The sequence below is a fragment of the Microsporum canis genome, genomic scaffold (assembly GCF_000151145.1).
Source record: "Microsporum canis CBS 113480 supercont1.6 genomic scaffold, whole genome shotgun sequence".
Taxonomy (NCBI): Eukaryota; Fungi; Ascomycota; class Eurotiomycetes; order Onygenales; family Arthrodermataceae; genus Microsporum; species Microsporum canis.
In genome coordinates this window covers 2,606,905-2,629,270 of record NW_003299164.1, presented here as the reverse complement: position 1 = coordinate 2,629,270, position 22,366 = coordinate 2,606,905, and the positions used below count along the sequence as shown (strand labels likewise).

The window sequence follows — 22,366 nt, the reverse complement described above, 5'->3', positions numbered from 1 at the left end:
ATAGGCGGGCAACACAAGTTCCTTGGGCATTTTGAAATAAGGCGTTACTTAGGCAGCGGCTCATTTAACGTTCTTACATTTGGGTATATGTTGGTCTTCTGCCTTTTTGCTGCTGGTTCATTCATCCCTGGAGACGAAGCTTTTACACTCCGAAGCCTTTTTTTTTTTTCATTTTTGGCACCCTTAGTTCCATTCGCGTGTGACAAAACAGAGCCATAGCTGTATTCCGTCTCTTAGATTTTCTCCAATCTCAATGAATAGTTGGGATTCAAGATGCTTTGGCTCAGGTGATGAGCTAAGAGTATGTTTCTGTTTCCCTAGTCCCATTGTTGACCAGTATCCGATTTTCGCTTTGGTCTTCTATTGAACTAGCCATGCATTAAAGATACTGCTATTAAAGCTAGAGCCCTCCAACCAGTAGTTAAAAAGTGGGTCACAAGCAGAGGCAATGTCAGTAGACGGCATGTATAGCAGGTTTTGATCCCGGCTACAACTTGATCTAGCCAAGATAGAAAGAAAAACAACGGTTTCCTGATCCGTGGGCGTGTGGTGGAAAGCCGCATACCTTGAAAGCTCGTGTGACGGGTAGATGCCTTTCTACCCCCACAGTTTCGACTCAACCAGATCAAAAATGGATAAGCAGGGCAGTTGCAAAGGGCAAACATGGCGGACCCAGTCGGACAATCCAGGAAGACACATGTCCAGAATGAAGTGAGACCATGATGAATTGTGTCCTTTGATGTTCCATATAAGTTGGATGGCTAGTAATGGCGAAATATAGGAGCCAGGGATCAGTTATAACAGAAATCACGCTATACGCAGCGCAGCGATGCTTCTTGATGAGCTGTGCAACTCTAGGACACTCGACAGAAACCCCAGCTTAACATTAGCTGCTTATTAGAAAATTGGGGAAAGGTAGCCAGAAGCTGTCTCATGCTTGTCAAAACATTGTTTTGAACACCTAAAGAGCTCCTTAAGCGGTGCTGGCAAAACTGGGGGGATACTGGGAATTAGCAATTCTTCCAGTTCTAGCATTTGTGCAAAATAGCTTACCTTCTTACACAGTCTCTAGATGTGAAACAACAGCCAATTTGTAGAAAAGGACAGAATAAAAGGCCTTATACCCGTCTTTCCGTCTCCAGGAGCTCAACGGATTGGTAGACACTGGAGCGAGGAGGCTTTCCATTATCGCCTTGTACCTTTTTTTTTCGTTCAGACAGACAAATGGTCGGTTATTTCAACTATCAACAACGTATTCAGCCTATAAGAAGTCGTTAATACCGTCAAGATCATGTAGTTGTTAACCTTTGCAGTGGGATATATCTTCGAGTGAGGGTTGGAAGTTGACAAGTTGTCAAGTTAGCGCCAAAAAGAAAAAGAGAAAGGAAGATTCAACTGTAATACAACCACCGGCTTGACGGCTTCATCTTCCACTACCACAAACCATGGCCCTTTAATTTAAACTCCCGTCGGCGAAGAAGTTTCAAAAAGAAGTAAAAAATAATATGATCGCCGTTCTAGATCTGTTTGATAGTCTGTTATACTCCCAATTAGGCCGCTGAAGGGGCTTGTAGCTTGCTCCCGAGTAAATGTCGTATTACAAGAAGCTGTCGTACATATAAACGGATAACAGTTACAATATCTTGCGCCTGGTCGCGCGAGGCCTCGCAACCAGAAAGACAATCGGCGTGGGGGCTGATAGACACGAACATAGAAATATGTACTCCGTAGACAGGAGCCATTCATTAATACGATATGGCAAAATGGTTAGCAGCTGAATGTAGAATATTGTTTATCAAATGTATAATGTATTCATACAACTGTGCAGAAAAAGATGCAGAAGAACTGAACCAAACCCCATCCCAAACACCTGCCGGAGACCGCCTCCTTTCCCTTCACGGAGTGAAATCAATAATATTCCATCAAATCCGTAATCCATACCCGCTAGAATACAGACCGGTTAGTCCGAAAAATCGCCACTAGAAACTGCTGCGTCCCCAATTTCTTCACTACTGTCATCATCATCGACGGTATATACTGGCTTTTTCGCGGTTGTAGCTGCACGACGTGAAGGCCGTGCCCTAGTAGAGGATGGATTTGCAGCTTTCTCAGGCTCTGAGTCGAGTATATCATTGGCCATGGCATCTATGTCGTCGTCAGACATATCATCCACTAGCTTTTTGGTTTTGGCTTTTTTAGAAGCGTACGCCTTCGCCGCAGGCGACAGCTGTAGTGTTTTCCTATCTGCTATAGGCGCTGCGGCAGTTGGCTTCTTTGGTCGCCCTCGGGCAGAAGCCGTTGAAGCCTTTGCAGCAGGCTTCGCGGATGATTTAGAGGCTGTAGGCTTAGCCTTGTTTGGCAGCTTAGAAGCGGGTTTGGGATCCTCTTCGATATTATCTTCCACGTCAGAGAACACCTTGTTCTCTTTCGGCTTCACGAGCAGGGACCGTCTTGGTGAGTTCTGGGGGATAAGCTTCGAATAGTTGGTTTCATCTGCATCGAACTCATGGGTATCCTTGGCTGGTTTGGTAGCGAGTTTTGTACTTTCGCCAGCCGGACGAGAAGGTTCGGAAAAGAGGGTCCGGCTATCAGAGGCGGGTTTTGCCTTTGTCTTATCTATCCCTTTAACCATAGCACTGACATCAAAATCATCAGTCTCCTCGTCCTCCGAGGTGCTGAAACCATGATATTTCTTTGGCTGTTGTTTGACTCGAGCGCTTCGCTGTGTGGTGGGCTTGGAAACCATCTCGATATCCGAATCATCGTTGACAACCGTTGGTTTTTCTGTAGACGAGGTTGCCTTTGGCTTAGACTTCTCCTTCCCCATAGAATCAATATCCATAAAGTCCGCATCGCTCAGATCATTGACTACAGACACAGGTTTAGCTGCCTTAGTAGTGCCTCGAGATTTTGGTTTTGGCATAACTTCAACCTCAAATTCATCAGAATCATCCGCCCCATCAACATTGGATTTGATCTTTGCCTTGGGCTTCGGTTTACCGAGGTAGTCAAGAAGCCCACCCTTGGGTTGGACACGATTGACAGTTGCCTTCTTCCCCTTGGGGGCGTCAAAATCACTGTCATCACCTGAATTCGCCTTGCGTTTTTTGGCCACGGTCACTCGACTGCCAGTTTTGACCTTTGCCGACAACCGTCTACCGCGCCCAGCAATTTTCTTGCGGCGGTTTTCTTCATCCTCAAGTTGGAATCTCCATTCGGCAATAAAATCGTCAAGATCCTTCCTCCATATGTCCTCCTTTGACAGTTTAATCAATGCATCAACTTCCATTTCCTTATCTCCGATCTGGCGCCGCAGTTTCTCTACGCGTTCTTGAGTAAGAGACCACAAAGGCATCTGGGATGTCGAATATTAGATTCAAATCGTAGTTTAAGATAAGGCTATGTCACTTACACTCAACAAATAGTCATACGCATCAGAAGAGAGGACGGCGTCCGAATTTCCCTCTTCTTCCTCATCCTCTTCCCCTTCTTCATCGTCGACTTCGTCCGATTTGGCGGTATCAGCCACTTTCGGGAATGGTTTAAATGCTTTGTCCTTCAATTCCTGGATAAGGATGGTCTTTTTCTTTTTTGAGATCACCAATTTCCCATCGATAATCATTTGAACGAAGCGAGCTTGGTTACTTAGCTTATCAAGCTGGGATTGAAGTTGTGAAAGTAGATGTTGCTGTAACTCTTATTAGAACATATAGCTTGGGGAAATTTTGTATCTGATATGCATACCTTCCGTCGCTCATATAGCTTGATACGGACAGCGTAAAACGCTTGTAGAATATCCTCGGGGGTCTCGTAGCGAGTAATGCGGCCTTCAGCATCAAAGGCGACCATATTTGAGGTTGCGATAGGTTTAATGAGCTTGAACTTCTCCTCAAGGCCTTCCTCAAGGGCCTTTTTCATATGCTTTTCATCCATCTGAATAATGAAATGAACATTGGTGTGAGTGTTGTAGTCCTTGTAATCTTTGATAAATGAGGGAACTTTGTCAGCTTTAATGATTTCCTCGAGCCTGTCCTTGAAGTCCTGAGTCCAGGTACGAATAGGAAGTTCCGTAATTTCCACCTCATTATCTCCTGTTTGTTTTATGATTCCACTAAATTTATAGCGATCCCCAGACCCAGTAACCTCCCCTTTGAACCCGCGGAACCAGGGCTTCATGGGGACCAGCTCCTCGCCTGCCATCAAGCGCTTCAGATTGGCGACAACATCTTCTGGATTATAATTTGGGATCGAGGTACTCCAACCAGTACCAATCCCATCGGCACCGTTGATAAGAATAAGTGGGACAACGGGCACGTAGGTTTCCGGTTCAATCACTTTACCATCATCGGTGTTATTTACCAGCAACGGCTCGTCAGCTGGGTGAAACAAACGCCTTGCAAAAGGTGAAAGACGAGTGTAAATATAACGAGCACTGGCACTGTCAGATCCTCCCTGGAGACGACTTCCAAAATTGCCGCTGGGCTCTAAGCAGTTGATGTTGTTTGAGCCGACAAAGGTTTGAGCAAGGCCGACGATAGTTGTGTGAAGGGAGTTATCACCATGCTGGTAGGCCGTCATACCAGAGACATAACCAGCAAGTTCAACAACTTTGATGTCTTTTCTCACATTGCGCTTAAACATAGTATATAGGACTTTTCGTTGGCCGGGCTTCAAACCATCGATCACCGAAGGGATAGATCGTATGTTATCAGCCATGCTGAAAAGAATCAGCTCTTTGTTGATAAAATCAGAATATGTGATCTGCTCTGTTGAATGGTCAAGATACGTTCCCGGCTTGAATTGACGAAGCCACTCCTTTCGTTCATCCGCTTTCTTCTTTGAAAATGCAAGTTCAATTAGCTCTGCCTCCTTATCCTGCAGGGTGTGAAACTGTTTAAGATGCTTATCCAGGTCTTGGAAGTAAATCTGGGCGTCTTCAGTCGAACTGGTACCCAAACCTTTGTAGTACTTCTTTTGCCATTTTTTATCGTGTGCGTGAGTTTCCTTCCATTCTTCATATTCTGGAAGAGTGAAGAAAGACTTGGAATGAGTTGGGTTTTTGGGATCCCCTTTCCAAACTTTGACGATAGGAGTGATGAATTCGATAAGGAAGCCTGGGATTTTCAACAGCGTAGGAAAAGCAACTTGAAGATAATTTATTAGTAAACCCTTGATGTGACTACCATCATGATCTTGGTCAGTCATAATCATCAAGTGACCGTACCGAAGGCCTCGAGTATCCGTGTACTCCTTTTTATGCTGCAAACCAATGAAATTTTTGATGTTCTGAATCTCAGCATTCTTAGAGATTTGGTCAACGGACGCATCTCGAACATTGAGAAGCTTTCCTCGAAGTGGAAAGACTCCGAAAAGATCAGGGCCTACAACAGCTCGGCCAGCCATAGCCAAACCCTTTGCAGAATCACCTTCAGTCAAAATGAGTGTACAATGGTGGCCTTCCTTGGTACCAGCTTTGTTTGCATCTGTAAGCTTTGGGTTGTTCATACGGGAGCGACGGTTCCCGTCCGTCTTTTTCAAAATTTGATCGGCCTTCTTTTCAGCAAAGTGGAGGATATCATCCATAACTCGGGTCTTCATGACCTTCTTCAAAAATTCATCAGACACAATACATTTACTCCCAAACTGGCTGGACCTGGTAGTCAACTGTTCCTTGGTTTGAGATGTAAACGCAGGATTGACAATCTGGCAATTTACGAAAAGGAAAATGTGGTTCTTGATCTGGGCAGCTTTGAGCGTTGCTCCGGTCTTGTTCTTCTTTTTCAACGCGTCGGCAAGTTTGTTGCAAATCTGGTCGCTGATATAGTTGACATGAGTTCCACCAGAGGTCGTTGCGATGGAATTGACAAACGAGACCTGCTGAAATGAGCCATCCGAAACAGTGAACCCGATTTCCCAGCGCCGATCTGGGCTTTCTGTGATGATATCGTTTTTGTCAGATGTCGGGTCCTCTCCTCGCTCTGTCTTGATTGCTTTGGTGTACATTTCCATGTATTTCTTAAAGGATTTGACAGGAATTTTTGTGCCATTTAGTTTAACGGCTGTGCCGCAAGTACCGGCCATGTCGTACACTCGCCGTTTAACTAACGCCTCAAAATCATCATCCATGCCTTCCATGCCGAATTTTGCAAAGTCTGGCTTGAATGTGACTTTGGTATAATCGTCGCCCTTACATTCTGTAATCTTCGGTTTGCCCATGGCGGACATGTTGTTTGTCCAGGTGAGCTTGAACTTCTTCTTTGTTCGAGAGTCAGCAGTTTCGATGGTGAATTCGTTACTGAAAATATTACAGAGTTTCGCTCCGTAGCCGTTTCGTCCACCAGTTACCTTCTCCTGCTGGTCGTTGTAGTTTGAAGAGGTAAGCAGATGGCCGAAGATAAGTTCGGGAATGTAGATTTTTTCTTTCTACAGGGCTGTTAGCACATCTCCTATACAATATACGCTAGTGAGGTAGAAGAAGGTGGATATATACCGAATGAACCTCCACCGGAATACCGCGACCATTGTTCCAAACACTTATCTCACCACCTTCCTTATCCAGAGTAACCCTGATCTCGTTCATATTTGGATCATTCTGCTTATTATCGGCAGCGTTGACCAGGATTTCATCAAAGATCTTATATAAACCAGGAACGTAGGAGACCTCTCTGTACTCCATCAACTCTGTGGTTGAATTGTAAACCCACATCTGTTTCTCAGTTCGTTCAACGGAGCCTATGTAGGTGTCTGGGCGCTTGAGGATGTGTTCTAATTGGGTGATCTGAACTGCGCGATTAGTACAAGCTAGCATATTACACAGCTGTGGTAGCACTCACCTTTTGGTATTTTTCCGATGATCCACCCCCCTCCGCAGTCTCAGTGATGAAGGACTCATTCTCTACATTGGCGAGGGGTTTAGAAGCAGTCTTTTTCGGCACAGGTTTGGTCTTTCTGGAGGCGTTCGGGGGAGTGCTTCCAAGAGATTCCAAATTATCGGCCTCTTCCTCGATTGTGGAGTCCAGCTCATCTTCACAGTCAGGTCGGGCGGGCTTTCTAGACATTGCAGCTTTGGATGAAACCTTGGGTTTGAGAGTAGTTTGAGTCAGCTTCTTGGTGCCAGCCTTTGCTTTGGAAGTAGCCGCTGCTTTCTTCGGGGCAGCCTTTGCCTTTGGCTTCTGGTTTGCACATCATCAGCATTTGCAGGGAACAGATGGGAGCTTCATTGAAGACCTACCGGGGCAAAGTCTGAGCCTGAGCCCTCGTTATCAAACTCACTCTCACTCGACATCGCGACGGAACCGCCTCGCGGTGGTGCAGCGGACGTTCAGGGAGGGCGGTTTACGAGTATAAAACAACCAAGGATTGTTGCAACGTCGAGCTCAAACAGACCAACTCCGCATGTCCATCCAAGCAGTTAAAAACGAACGACTGTTGTTGTAAATGTTCAAGATGTCGATGTTATTCTTCTTCCTTCTTAACGTTGTTGATGTTTTTTTTCCCCATAACTTCCACGGATCAACATCGGGCCGAGACACTTATCCCGAACAGGAAATATCAAAACAGTTCCTATAAACACGCGATTTTTGTCATATTTTTACGATTTCAAGCTCCTCGCAGCAAAGCATAAGCGTTAGAGACGATCAGATCGCTTTATAAGATGTCTGCACTCTACGGCCTCTCTTCTTAATGCTGACAGTAGGTATCTTCTTGTCGGTCTACCACGTGATAGTTCCATGGATTAACTATATTCCGTATGACTAAGCCTGGTTCGCGTTTCCCAAACTTGTTTTGATCCAACTTTCCCTTTTTCGGGAGTGGAAAAACAACCCGTCGATTTCGATATCTTCAAACCCGCAAAGAAAAACTAAGAACGAAACGGCAGAAGACGAAGGAATCGAGCTGCTCTTTTTTGCCGCTGACGTCTGCCTTCATGGAGTGTTGCGCACATCTACACGTTTGAGTACTCTGAGCACCCGACACGCTCGAAGCGCTGACCGTTGTTTGTTTACTCCCTTGGAACGTTCTAGGTTATCGCCCCCATTATTATCGACCAGTTTTGATTGATATCGACCACCTGCGGATTTTACCATGGCGAGTGCGATAGCTAGGGCGCGGAAGCCTGTAGGCTCGAAAGAATGGATTGCAGAAGAAAAGGAAAACTGCATGCAATTAGTGCAACAGGAGCTGGACGAGGTCGAGTTTCCCGTCCGTCATGAGATGGAATGGCTCAACGAGCATATGGCGGAAATATTCACTCGCGATCAATTGTATGGCCAACTTCCGTACATGTTCTTCTGCCCCTTGTCTAGGGGGGCTTTTCTTTTGCTCGTCTTCTGATCTGTCGAACAGCAGCGTTACCGAACTCTTCAAGACTCCCGGGAAAATGAGAGGAAAGACACCCCGGACAGCGCGAAAGATCCTCAAGACGCCGCGGGAAGCGCGAGTAGTAAGTTACTATATATAACATTCGAACAACCCCCTAGGCTTTTACATAAACGCAGCGCGTGTTTCTAACATGGGCCATAGCCCTTGAGTGATATATTCTCGTCCGGACATAATGCAAGACAGAGTCCCGTGCCTACCAATCGATTCAACCATGAGATCGCAAAGCTCATCACCAGCAATGAAAAGCTGCGGTCACCTCTTTCAAACACCCAGAATTCAAATCCAAACTACAACACCGATTCCGGCTATCATGGCATGCCAGAGCCGCTCTCAACAGATACCAACGAACAGGACCACCAAACAGAGGTAGAGACAGCTACTCAGGTTATTGATGAAGTAACCATCCTACCCGTAGATGGTGGTCGTCAGAGTTCACCCGAAACTCGTCGTATTACAGAAGATTCGTTTCACTCTGCAAGAGAAGTTGCTCCGAGCAAGGAAAACACTGCTGAGCCGATGGAATTTGAGTACCCCCGTTATATCCCAAAAAACACGGCTTTACCGAAGCAGCAACCCCTTGGCGCCGCTACACTCGTGGAGAAGGAGAGTGTCAATGAATCTCACCCCCACTTACTACCAGCCTCACAGCCGCCTCAAGTTAAGGAGGACCTTGAAGATCCTAATTTCGATGATATAGGCTCACCATCCGATGGTCCAACCCCCATTCGGGCGCCCATTCGAAAGAGCAGCCTTACATTTGCTTCCCTTCCAGCAAGAGAGCCGCTTACAACCAAACGTAGCATGGGCGGACGAATGTCTCGGACCAGCCATATTGACCCCCCCAAGATGAATATGAGCATTGTTGGCCAATCTAGCTACTTCGGAAGACAAACAGGCGGCACCAGGCTGACACAAATGCTCTTGGACAACGAGAAAAGCAAATTTCTGGAAACACACGATAAGGCGGGAACCGACGAATCCGCTGACAATGAGAATGATTCTGACGCAGAAAATAAGGCGCCAAAGCGAGCCAATAAATCTTCAACACAACTGTTGCATGAGAAGATCAATATGCTCGGAAAGTCTCAAGCACCTCGCTCGACCAAATCTACCGCCCCCTCTCTCGCTTCACAGCAGGTCACATATCCAGAGCTTCCTCCACCAACCGTCGCTCCCACAAATGAAAATACACAGAATGCCTCCTCTATTCTAGAACCAGCCCCCACAGTCACAGCAGCTGGACTGCAGGCCTCCCCTCAACGCACACATCCAGGTCGGGAACAATTCACCTTCCCAGCTGATAAATTCCATCCAGAAGCCCAAATATATAGAGACACCCCGAGTCCTGTCTCGAGAGCTCCATTAGCTCACCCTGCTTCTCCTGAAAGACGCACACCTGGCCCGAAACCATTCAGACCGGCAGGGTTTTTCCACAGTAAATCTTCTTCCGTCCCTTCGTTCCCTATCTCCCCGCGACCAGGTACAGCAGGCTCCACCCAGAAAGCGCCGTCTGTTGTGGATACTGCTGGCGAGTCAACCACCCCAGCTGGTTCGCCTAAACGTTTTGATGGCCCAATAAGTGCATCGAAATCAAAGCTTCAATCTTTAATGAAAAGTGCCAGAGGCTTATTTGGTAGCAGCGCAAGTGTCTCCGCTACCGCCAAGCTAGAGACTCTTTCACCTACATCACAGCGTACTCAGGCTAGCGCCTGCTCTAACACAACCAGTGCACTTGGGCAAAACCAGCCTCAGGCACAAACCAATCCTCCCTGCAGCCCAATTAGGGCGCCACGGACTCGCGGTTCAATAGAAAGGGAACACAAAAGAAAACAGCAAGAACTCAGTGATCGCAAACAAATGGAAGAGCAACTTGAAAGAGCTAGAGAGCAACTCCCCAGACCCCAGGTATTAGATAAGGTGGAGGTACCAGAACATTCTTCAACAATTATCCCTCCACAAAGGATAGACCCGGTACCCAAGGCACCGGTACGTCGTGAACCTGAACCTAGCTCAGAGGAAGAACAAAAGACAAGTGCAACTGCTGTATCCCAGGCCCAGACGTCGCAAAATGAAGGTCGCAGGACCGCAAAGGCTATCAGGGAAGTGCGCAAACCGAAACCTCAGCCTGTTAACATCCGTGTTGGAACTCTATCTTCGCAGCGGATACGGGCAGAGTCAGCAACCCCTGTGCCCCCTCCAGCCCGTGAACCAGCTCCTCGACAGACTTCCGTGTCCAAAAAAGCCAGCAGCGCTTCCCTTCTTACCACGGCATCATCTTCTGGTAGCTTAAAGAGCTCTGCCTCTTCTGCCTCATCGAAATCCAGGACTGTTCTAGCTACTGAAAGAAAGAAGGAGCAGGTAAATATTTCATCGATCCCCCACTATCGAGTCATATATACTTATGATTGTAATAGGAACAGCGAGACGCCCAACGGAAATTGGATCAGCGGCGCGAAGCTGACCGCAAGAGGCTTGCGCAACAAGAGGAGGCTAACCGACAGGAACAACTAGAAAAATCCCGCCGTGAGCGTCAGGAACGGGAACACTCTGCTACAGACGACCCAAAGACACTCGCGAAAAAACAAGCGATTGAGAAGAGGCGGCTTGAGAACGCAAAAAGATTGGAGCAGCAGCGTGGCCGTCAACAAACCCCATCAAATGATACTGTATGTCTTTTATTCCGAATCTATTTGTTTTCCCCTTACTCACTCTACATCAGAGCTCCGTTATACATAGTGAACGTTCTATTCTCAGTGAGTCCCAGGGGCCAGCAAGGCCAGGCTCAAGACTAGGGAGTGTTCAACCTCCAAATCGATCACATAATTACCCACCATCAAACCCAGCAAAACCGCCCAAACGCTTACACGATGAACAAAACACGGTTCGACCCCCTGCCACAAAGTCCGGCAGTGTTCATCAACCCGATGGGAAGCGGAGAAAGACTGAGGAAGAAATTGTTGCTACTGAACCGGCAGCCGTTCGACCAGCTATGGCTCCTCCGATACGCCAGTCCAATGCTTCTAAGCTTAACAACTTCCCCAGCGTCTCCAAGTACCCACCCGTTGCTCCTCTAGCGAACTCAATGCAAGGCTGTCCACCAATATTCAAGAACTCCATGGGAGCCCAGAGACAGTTCCAAGCCCACCCCCAACCCGCCCAGAACAACCGACCAGCACACCCTCTGGAGATGGCAAAGTATGCTAATGGGAAGATCCCTTTTGCCGAACCTACTAATATATCCCAATCCAACACCGGTTATCTCAAAACGCCAGGTCACGTCAACAAACAGGCCATACCTAAATCCTCTCCCGCCTATCCCAATGGCGAAAACATCAAACTTCCCGATATTCCTACAGATAGTGAAGACGAGGACTCCGATGCAGAGCCATGCCATGTCCCAGACTGGGCTAAGGAAGAAAACCTCCATAATATTCTTGTTCAGCAAGAGAGCCAAGACGGAGAGATGGTCTTTGGTCCATCCGCTCCATTGCGTATGGAGGAGATATTCAAAGGCAATAAGGAGAGGTTACGAAAGTTCCGTGATCGTACTAGCAGTGCAAACTGGAATGGTCCTGACGGATTGACACAAGATGAGATCAAGTGGGATATGGCAGAAAGAGAGAAGCTAAAGAACAACGGCGGTTGGGTTTTTAGCCCTCACTAAACCCCTTTAGCTGCCTCTCCTGCAAATGAACTTGTTTATTTTTTTCGTTTCGGGATAATGGATGGCATCAACGCACGATCAGACAAAAATGAGACAAAAATTCTTATCCGGTGTTGATGTGGCGGCTCTTTGAATATCTGGTACTCCTTTGTAATTGTGTTTTTTGTTATATTTCTAATACCTGGTGGAAGAGGGTTGCTCTAGTTCAGTGCTTCATCTATACTTGTCTTTGCTTTTTTGAATGTATGGAGTTTAGATTTTGATGCATACATATATTGTCTACATATTAGCCTGTCCATGGAGTTTGTGGTTTTATGGCAAATGAATATTGGTTTTTTTGTCTTTACAGAAACAGTTTTAGACCTACATTAAGAAATTTGACGGGTTCCCCGGCTTACAGCTTCTCATGGCATGGAAGGAGATAATTTTTATTCGTGGCAACGGTCACTATCCAATGGGTCTGCAGGCAATATTTTTATTTGATTGCTCACGCACTATGCTCATTGCAATCCAAATACAGTTATCCAGGCAAGTAATTATACCAGGAATGAATACCAAGAAGAGAAGAGAAAAAGATAAAAGCAATTGTAGAATCGAAATAATGTTACAGGATTCATTCTCCCCCCTCCGGCTCCACATCACCTACATCCACGTCTCTATCCTCCATCATAGCGTCAGCATTAGGATTGTCCGTATCATACGTATCTCGGCGCTTTCTATCCGGTGTATGACTGATTGTCTTCCATCCCAAGGGGGATGCAGGGGCCTTGACGTATTCGGACATGGGGAACTGCGGATATATTGAATTAGCATTTATTTCCTTTCTACACCTTCAGGGGGAAGAGATTTACATAGTGGTCGTTCTTTTTCATAGTCACAACCCAGGGTACGTTATCGAATGTGACGGCGCGCAGGCGAAAGTACGTATTGTTAGGAATGGTGTTGACCTGTTCAATGAACGAGTCGAGGTCTGGCGTTTTAATACCATTGACTGCGGTGATAAAGTTAGTGGGAGCCAGGCCGTATTGATAGGCAGGCGAGCCACGGCTCTATAATGTAAGGTTAGTTTGCGTTGAAGGCAAGGAATTTAGGGACATAGCATACCCTTGCGCTGACATATACGTCAGAATGCAGTTTAGAAATCTGTTGTCTGACTGCATGGTGAGGTTTTTGCAAGACAGCTCCGCAAAAAATAAGAGCTCTGTCAGTCTCAAGGTCCTCGGTAGGGACGGTCTTGATCTGTATCTTCATCTCTTCGCCGTTACGCACGATGAGAGCGTCTAGCGACTCTTGGTCATACATAGCGTCGAAGTCCGCAACGCGGGTCACAAGCTTATCATTCAGCGTGAGAATGACATCCCCTTCTTCCAATGTTCTCGAGTCTGTAGATAATGGAGAGGCACAGTCTACTTTTCGAACCATAAACAGTTCGTGACGTGCTGGGTTGGCAATGGCAACCTGGCGAATCCATTCTTCAGATACGCCCATGACTCGCGCCTGGCTCATCTGAATTACGTATGTTTCCATATCGAGGATTCGAAGTTTGGGGATGGCGCCGCTCTGGATCTGGGAGAGAACTGGGAGAAGAGATGGAGTGGCTAGACCGAGATGGTACTCGACATCTTTGTGTGAACCCTCTGTCCGTTCGCCCAAGTAATTGAGCCAAAGAGCCTCTACGACACCGTCTTCTCCCAGTAGAACACCGCTGGTGCATTGTGTGCTGAGCCCAGTGTCAACCGTGATAGCGTCGAGATTTATAGCGCGGTATCGTGGTGCAGAAGCATTTGGGGGGATCGCAACGGTGGTGATATCTGTGACTGTTGTGGCAGTCACAGCAATACGGAAATTTTGGTTAAAGCCAACGAACAGAGTTCCAGCGCCCTGTTGCATGTACTCCGTACTCAATCTGGCGGATTTGACAGGAGCCTGTACTAAGTTGGGATCATACTGAATGACTGTATAGTTCTGAAGCGGGTGCATGAAAACGACTTTCCCTCTGACTATGATAGAGTCGGCAACGGTGATGTTGATATCGCAAAGGTCGAAGGGAATTATAGCCCTAGAGATGATGACCAGCCCCTTTTCAGCGTCGATAACCAGACCGAAGCCGAGAGTTCTGGCTTGTGGGAATCCATCGAGCCTGACAGGCATGGTGCAAGATACACGCACAAAGCTGCGGACGATATCGTTGGCAGCAGCATGCTTGACACCGTTGAGATGGATGAAGTCAGCTCTCCTGGGCACTGGTGGCTCTGCGGGAAGGGGATCAGCCAGGTCAGTGAAGTCCCACAGGCCGGTTGTATCATTTCTCTCTGCAAGCCGCATCTGTGGGTGCCAATGACGATCTATATGTACGACGCTAGTGCCCCTGGTGTGAAGGTCGCGGATGTGTCTGTATGACAGGACGACTCTGGCACGATCTGTATAAAGGCAGGTTAGCTAACGATAATAAAATAGTGACAGGTTATGATAGAATGCCGTACCTGGTATGGTCTTCATGACTTCAATGAACTCATCCAAGTTCTTTGTCGGCCTCTTATCGACGGAATCAATGATCCAACCAGAAAAGGCATTTTCCAGCTTGAAGGAACCAGCAGCCTCGCAGACGTACACTCCTCGGCAAGGGATAGAATATAGCCTCGCCTGCTGGTATGATAGATCGTGGAATATAGCACCGGCCACGCTGACGTATCTTGCAGGAGTGATGCCATGGAGGTCCTGAACTTTGCATCTCACCTCTAGATCTTCGCCACCCCTTTGCACCAGTAAACAGACATCCTGTCCGATAGACGAGTCAAGGATCGCGTCAAGCTTGACGAACTGGGTGAGGAGGCCCCCGTTTACCTTGATCAAGACATCGCCTTCCTGGAGTTTTCCGTCCCCGGGGCCTTCTGGAAGTACAATCTCGGCGACAAGCATGCCCGTTTCCTTGGGCGCCGCTAGTCGTACCGCGGCCTCCCACTCTGGCGACAGACCGAGCCTTCGACACTCATCAAAGGGTTTGATGATCCACTGAGTCTGGATCGTGCCGCGAGCGACTGGCTGCCCGTTTTGGATGCATTGCAAGGCACGAAGGGGACGGTCAAGGGGCAGGAAATAATCTGTGGCAGCACCGTCTGCGCGTCCACCAGCCTGTAGAGCAATAGCGTAGCCGTCGATGTTAACGACTGGACTGCCGGAACTTCCACCGCTGGCTGCAGCAGCTGCCTGGATATAATTTGTGTTGAAATCACTGTATCCCTCTCCGTACTCTGGCGCGTTCCGATCCAGTCGACTGATAACGCCTGACAGGATACTCAGTTTCTCTCCGGCATCGTTGCCTACCACTCTAATTTCCACGCCTACTCTTGCCGAGTCGGGTCGTAACCTCAGTTCCGTCAAGGGCATATACTTGATTGCAGCAGGGTCGAACTTGAGGATACCGAAATCGTGGACTGGGTCTCGATATATGGGCTTGACATCACACTATTCAAGTAGAAGCGTCATTAGTAAATCTTCGGTCTGTGTTTGCTCCCGGAGAGGAAGAAAAGAAATAAAAAGCACACCTCTTCGTGGTTATCAAAGATACAGTATCCCCAGAAGGGTCCGGCGCAGACAACATGCCTGTTGGTCAGAATATAGCCGTTCTTTGCATCGACAACAAACCCCGTAGCCTGACTGGCCATGGACAAGTCCGTATCGAAGGACGCGGTCTGACAGAAGTGAATGGACACGACACAACGTACGACCCTCTCGATGGTCTCCTGCCACTCTGCCGAGTCTGTCTGCACCTGGCTGACGGGCAGCATCGCCCTCGCGGCAGCCTCAGGATCTGTGGCCTCGTCAAAGGCGTACATAGCCACGTCCGCAGAGGCCTGATGGTCTTCAGGAGGAGGAATAGCAGGAGTAGCGGGATCTGGCCGGAAGTGTTTGGCGGACGGTAGGGACATCGCACTGCCAGAGTGCTTGCGTTTGGCGCTGCCGTTCATCTCCATAGCGAGGGCAGTCGAAATGCGGCAGTGAAGATCCAGCGTATATCGCAAGGGAATCTCTTCTTCTTCTTCTTCTTCTTCTTCACGATAGATGTTTGACCGGCGTTGATGGTATAGCTGTTTCTTCACGGCGAGTTCGATGGCAAGCAGGCAGGCCAAACAAATAAGACGGTTTGTCCCTGGCGATATACAAAATAACAGAAGGAAAGAGGAAGAAGAGAGAAAAGAGACCAAAAAAAAAAAGGAGGTCACATACAAGGGCTGTTAGGAGGCTGTTCGCCCTTCCTTTGCTCTTCGGCCGCAGCTTTATCGTAGTTCTAAATAATTTTGGCTGGTGATAACTTAAAGAAGAAAAAATATCCGATGCGCAAATAATTTTGATTCTATTCAACTGCAACCAATATTACTATTAACTATACAGTACGATATCCCTGAGATATACAGAGATGGACGGTCAATATGAAATGAGATTAAGGCAGAAAAGATTATGTTTTCATTCTCATGTTTGTATAAATTTCTCTCTTGATAGATATTCGACACTGGAGTTAAAGGCATGAGTTCGTCTCCATATGCTTCTGATTCAGACATATCGTCGTGATGGCACGTTGACGCTGCAGTCAAAACGGTCCTAGGCAGAAGGATGATGTATCAGCCGGTGGTAGGAAGAGTATTTCTCGTGCTTTGGCGTCGTGAATCAGCATTGTTCTGTATGGTCCACCACGGGCATTATGCGAGTTCCTCTCAAAAAAAGACCCTCGCGGAGGTCTCTACAGAGCTTTCACCGGATTGTATGTGATCATGTGTGCGAGAAAGATAAGGGAAGAGATGGCAGCTGATGCATGTATCCCTGTGGCTGGCTCTCATGCAACACAAAAACGTCGCCTTTTTTGAGACATGATGTTAGGAACGGGTATGAGGGTCTACCCTTCACCCAGCAGCAGAGCCGGGGTAGGAAAAGTCAGGCTGTTGGAGCATCTGCATCTGGCCCTGACGCTGTCGATAGAGTTGTTGTTGCTGCTGTTGCTGTTGCTGCATGGGCGTAAGTGGGCTACCGATGCCAGCCTGCGGTGTTGGAGCGGTGTTGGTAAAGAGCTCGTTAAGTGAAGCATATAGCTGGTTAACCGACGGGAGGTGTGGTGGTGGTGTCATGATCGCGGGAGTCTGTGGACCCGTGGCACCGGTCTTCTTTGCGCGGTCTGCCACAGTTGCGAGATAGGCGAGGTTTGCCTGAAGCCGACGCATGCAATCTACGTATTCCTGGCTAGGCTTTCCGGCTGGGGCGGCTGGCTTTGCGCTGTCTGGGCCATTGCTAGACTTTTGAGTATCCTGGGGCGAGGAGGGCGAACCAGTAGCGCTGGGCTGGTTCGAAGCTGGCCCGGCCTTGCCGCTTGCCTGTAAGTTTACGACCTCTTGCAACAAAGCTGAGTTGATGTCCAGAAGGATCGTGACACGGGCACGCTCACGGGCGGCCGCTTGCGGGGAGAGCGTGTTGGGCGTCTGGTAGACAGGTGAGGCCTGCGGCTGTGGCTGCGCATGGGCGTGGACCTGGGCAGCTGTGGAGCGGTTTGGCGTTGAATACATAGCCTTCGACGTAGGCATGGCCGCCATGCTGCTGTGGGCTTGAGGGTCAGCTGAAGGCGAACGGGTTGAGATATCGTCCACGACAGGCTGGGGGTGTGCTGCCTGGGGCACCGAGTTTGCAAATGGCTGAGTGGTGAAGGGAACTGCACAACGTTAGCCTTGAATACACTTCAGTAATATAAAAAAGTGACAAGAAAAAAAGACAAATCCCGAGAAGGTATCAAGAAAGAGGGAGGGTGTGATAGCGCATCCATTCATCCATCCTGACCACACTGGCCAGACGAGATAGGCAGATCTACTTGGTGCATCAGGGTTGGGAGTGGAGGGCCACCAATGGTGAACAACTCAGGGAAGACATGTTAAAAAGGATACTAAAATTCTTCGTGAAGAATAAAAAAGCAGAACCTACATACCGTGAGGAATGGGTGCAGCAGAGACCATCATGGGAGCCACGCTCCCGGGAACAGCATGCTGTGGAACGACCCCGACCTGATGCTGCTGGGGGAGATGCTGTGGTTGCTGCTGAGGCTGAGGCTGCGGTTGCGGTTGTGGTTGCTGCTGGTGATGGTGCTGCTGAAGTTGTTGATGCTGTTGCTGTTGCTGGTGCTGGTGCTGGTGCTGGAAGGATGCCGCAGCCTGAGAATAGGCGCTTGGGTTTGGATTCTGATAGTACGGCATATGGTGAGTGCCTGGCTGTGAGGCATTCTGGTAATATGCAGCCGACGCGTGGGGGGCGACAACGGACGAGGACACGGGAAGCTGCTGCTGCTGGTTCTGTGGGAGATGTTGGACCTGAAGCTGCTGCTGGTGAAGCTGTTGCTGTTGTTGCTGGTGCTGGAGAGGATGGTGATATATCATGGGTGGTTGATTCATGATGGCCTTCTTCGAACGGATCTGCTAAGGCAGTGTCTTTTCTTTTTCTCTTTTTTTTTTTTGGTTTGTCTGTTTGTTTATATAGAAAGACCCGCGTATATCACTCCCGTACAGCCAACGAGGGTTTGCTCGAGGGTTCAACTTCTCCTTGGTGGAGGTTTTTCTGGATGGGCGCAGGCGCGTATCAGCAGGCCCCAATCATCGTCTTATGCTTCAACTTTTGGCGACAAAACAGGGCGATCGATCTGGAGATTCGTGATGGTCGTGATATCGTCGTTTGTTTCTTCTTCTTCTTCTTCTTCTTATTTCCCTTCTCCGTTTTTCTTCTATCTTTCTCTCTCTTCCTTTCTCTGTCTTCCTTTTTTTCTCTTTCGTCGCTTTTTTTCATCGAAGGCATAATCACGTGATAAAATAAATGATCACGTGAGATAATATTATTTAATAAATATCACGTGACTTTATTCTGTCTATACCCTTTTGGGACAAGTTCGTGTCTCTTTTTTCTCTTCTGCAACCTGAGTTCGCAGCCATAACTATCAATGTAGACATAGCTCGTCACAGCCAGCAAAGGTCTAACTATAATGATGGGATCGAGGGTAGCTAAGGGCTATCAAATGGATGGTTGGTCGGAAAGACCTAGTGCTAGACGGAGATGAGGCCAAAGAGAGATTCACTCTTTCTCCGAATAGACTATTTTCATACATTTAGAACGAATACCGCCGCAGTTGCAGAGGTGGTTGCATGACTATAAGGTATCCATCTCGGTATAATAACAAGTTCAAACTATCAAATTCCACCTACAACCACGGGCTACTTTCTTTGCTCTGTTTGGTTATGCGCTGCGGCCCTTAACAACATGCTATCAGTGGTTGACTACATAGTTAACGAGTTATGTACGGATTTCTTTTTAGAGCCTAGTTAGACTGACTAGTTAATCAGCGAACTAACTCTAGCTCCACCTCAACAAGCAATTCAGGCTGAGATTCGAGAGAGATAACGTTTAAGATATGAAGTTAAGAGTTAGTTGCAGGAGCTTGCCCATGATCTATGTGTTTTCAGGGGATGATAAACAGCAAGGAGCAGCGCCCTTTACTGAGAAACGAAACAAATAGTTAACTATAACTGCCGAATATATAGACGCAGATTCTTGTTTATAGGATCTTCAATTTGCCATTAACAACCTTTTTTAACGCCGAATCAAGAATCACAGTTCAAAGAGGAGCTTAAGTTGTTTAGCTCGAGGTTCGCACTAGGAGGATATCCGGGTCCTACCTCATCCTGGCGACTTGGGCTGTGTATCACAGGAGTCCTATCTTTATGTTAGGATATCCATGCATGCATAATATAAGCGCTTGATAGAGGGCCTAGGGTTACTTATGTTAGATGGTCCATATATCATGTTGTATTAGTGTATCCTCATACATTTACACTGAATCGGCGATAGCGTATAATGGAAAGAAAGGAGAAGAGCTTACATTGCACTCAACACTTACTTCCTTAGGAGAGTTGGCATATAGCGGGGCTATACTTGGTCTATCCGGTTGTGTGCTTTCCAGAAAGCTGGCATTGGTTCGTTGGTCAAAGATATTGCATCGCTGGTATCTACAACTAGAGTTGCGCATGACAGGTTGATCTCCCTATGGCATCTTGGAGACAAAATCTCCGATTCCAAAGTTTGTATGCAATGGACGGAGTTTATCTTTCCCCTAAGCTTTCTTGCACTGGTTCAGTCGGTGGCTGGGTCGATGGTAACCCCATGGATACAGAGAGTACTGCAGGGAAAGTTATATAGAAAATACCTGCACAGGGGCTGCATGTGTTAGAAGTGCATGCTTTCCTCCAACGTACAACTCATCGACGCGGAGGTAACTTGCCTAACTCATGTTTTCATTTGCAGTCGAGGCGTAGGTTCATCTGCAGGACTACCTTGATACAATAGCCACCATGGGTAGAGGATGAAACGAAGTCTCGGTACTCACGTTAACGTTTTCGCAAGTGACTCCAGAAATGTACTTTAAGAAGCTCTATGGTATCAACTACCACACCCGACCCCCGATATCAAATAACCAGCACTGGTTAATAGAAAACGCAACCGAAACTGCCCCAGGCCAGTCAAACTGGTAAAACATGTGCAACAATATTGCAAAGCAAGAGCAGGTCCAAGCTAAGAAATCATCACCATCTTGTGATTTTGAGCGAATCTGAGAAAATCGTCGGCCTTCAATTAAATGGCCTATCAGTAGGGCTTGACTCTCCAATATCTCAGTATAACAAGCTCTACCCCGAAACAAGCTTCTGGGCCTTGATGTACCTGATGTTATCACAGGATACCACTCACCTAGGTGGGCTAGGCGGTGCGGTGTTAGGCTCCATGATAACCTTCACCGTTACCATCGTCAGAGGACTTGCACTCTCGGTGGCGGTAGGCTAGAAGCTGGGTCTCGTGTGTGCTGCCCTCATCCTTATTACAGTGGGCAGTGGCTACGTGCGACTCATCATCCTAAGTCTGTTTGGCCGTAAGGTCCCGCAGGCCATGCCAGTGAGGCCGTGAGGGCTATTCGTACCGTGGAAAGTCTAGGGCTAGAGAATGGCGTTCTGCGCCGACACCAAACTTGAACGGGATGCAGCGGTGTCACTCCGCTCCATCCTCCAGACCTCGGTGCTGTTTGCCCCCTCCTAGTTGCTGCTCATACCCACGGGTGCTTTGGTTTTCTAGTATAGTAGCACACTCTTAGCCACAGGCGAGTACACATTGACGCAGTGCTTCATCCGCTTCTTAGTATTTATCACCGATGCCTAGACTGCTGGTGGCGTATACTCTTTTGCGCCTGACATGAGTAAGGCTATGCAAGCTAAGCAACACCTCCGTAATCTTATTAACCGTGTACTCCCTATCGATAGCTACACGTCGGCCCGTCAACGCCAGCTTGAGATGTTGCAGGGGGTATCATTTGAAATGCCAACAATATTGTAGCTAGGTATCTTGGCGAGGAAAATATTTACCAAGAAGATAATCATATATTACTATAATCATTAACTGTCAATCTCCTTCAACGGATTCCAGAAGTCGAAGATGTCGTTGCTGGTACACAATTTCTTTATCAACGTCCACTTTGAGAGGCACGTGATATAATGCATTATTCCGGACCGAAAGTGATTATCTAATCGATATTATATTCAACATGGGATACCAGCCAATGGGAATTAAGTATTCTTTAATAATAAAATAATGGCATTTAACTTCAGAACTCATAACTATCGCATACCTAACTGTTGCAACACGAAGCTGTCAGGAAACGGGGATTGAGAAAGACAGAAGATCACATTACATGCCATGTAACTGCTACGACAAGGCGTGAACTCGTGGGGGCCGAAAATCCAAGGATATGGCTGTCGGGGGTAGTTGGATCAGGCTGACCGACCGACCCGGGAGGGATTGTTGTCTCTGCAACTAGATATTGTAATTTAATATAAATATGTGCCCCGGCTCCGAGGCAAATATATGTACATATAAATCCTTTCTCGTGCACGTAATAGGACGCTTCCTCTTCCCTGGCAGAGTTCTTCATTTGAAAGCATTACCATCTCCAGATATGTACTCCGTATACAACAACCCCTGAGGATCTTCCGGAACCAAGGGCCTCGATCATATTATTCCCCATCACAAGCATGTCAGAGTTACACGGCTTCTCAGATACAGTGGATGCTTATTCTTGATACCTCGATACCTTGAAAAAGATTGGTGACACGCCAGAGTCGCAAAAAAAAGAAAAAGCTGAGCACACAAAGTAACTAACTCGTCGCTTTATTTAACTCGACTGGCCCTTACAGGGACAGGGAGTATGCTTGATGTTTGACTGGCCTCCAAGAAGGATAAACGGTCAGCAATCATACA

At 47.5% G+C, this 22,366-nt stretch overlaps 5 protein-coding genes across 5 annotated transcripts; 2 read left to right on the top strand and 3 right to left on the bottom strand.

Moving 5' to 3' along the window:
* Positions 1-1,960: 1,960 nt before the first annotated feature.
* MCYG_07112 (DNA topoisomerase II) lies at positions 1,961-7,285 on the bottom strand (the record flags this gene model as incomplete). The annotated part of the gene is made up of 6 exons (XM_002845102.1): positions 1,961-3,355; positions 3,413-3,688; positions 3,745-6,423; positions 6,491-6,778; positions 6,834-7,172; positions 7,232-7,285. The coding sequence occupies 6 exons, from the start codon at positions 7,283-7,285 to the stop codon at positions 1,961-1,963; spliced, it is 5,031 nt and encodes a 1,676-aa protein (XP_002845148.1).
* Positions 7,286-8,085: 800 nt separating this feature from the next.
* Positions 8,086-12,046, top strand: MCYG_07111 (inner centromere protein; the record flags this gene model as incomplete). The annotated part of the gene is made up of 5 exons (XM_002845101.1): positions 8,086-8,264; positions 8,347-8,443; positions 8,524-10,740; positions 10,797-11,048; positions 11,102-12,046. 5 exons carry the CDS (start codon positions 8,086-8,088, stop codon positions 12,044-12,046), a joined length of 3,690 nt encoding a protein of 1,229 aa, XP_002845147.1.
* A 613-nt stretch (positions 12,047-12,659) lies between these two features.
* On the bottom strand, positions 12,660-16,605 carry MCYG_07110 (Nma111p; the record flags this gene model as incomplete). Its single annotated transcript, XM_002845100.1, has 7 exons — positions 12,660-12,836; positions 12,877-13,095; positions 13,151-14,466; positions 14,530-15,511; positions 15,772-16,196; positions 16,274-16,334; positions 16,432-16,605. 7 exons carry the CDS (start codon positions 16,603-16,605, stop codon positions 12,660-12,662), a joined length of 3,354 nt encoding a protein of 1,117 aa, XP_002845146.1.
* A 339-nt stretch (positions 16,606-16,944) lies between these two features.
* MCYG_07109 (glutamine repeat protein-1) lies at positions 16,945-18,471 on the bottom strand (the record flags this gene model as incomplete). The annotated part of the gene is made up of 3 exons (XM_002845099.1): positions 16,945-17,741; positions 17,790-17,942; positions 18,012-18,471. 3 exons carry the CDS (start codon positions 18,469-18,471, stop codon positions 16,945-16,947), a joined length of 1,410 nt encoding a protein of 469 aa, XP_002845145.1.
* Positions 18,472-20,478: 2,007 nt separating this feature from the next.
* On the top strand, positions 20,479-21,445 carry MCYG_07108 (uncharacterized protein; the record flags this gene model as incomplete). The annotated part of the gene is made up of 5 exons (XM_002845098.1): positions 20,479-20,591; positions 20,620-20,878; positions 20,906-21,010; positions 21,045-21,194; positions 21,272-21,445. The coding sequence occupies 5 exons, from the start codon at positions 20,479-20,481 to the stop codon at positions 21,443-21,445; spliced, it is 801 nt and encodes a 266-aa protein (XP_002845144.1).
* Between the last annotated feature and the right edge of the window lie 921 nt (positions 21,446-22,366).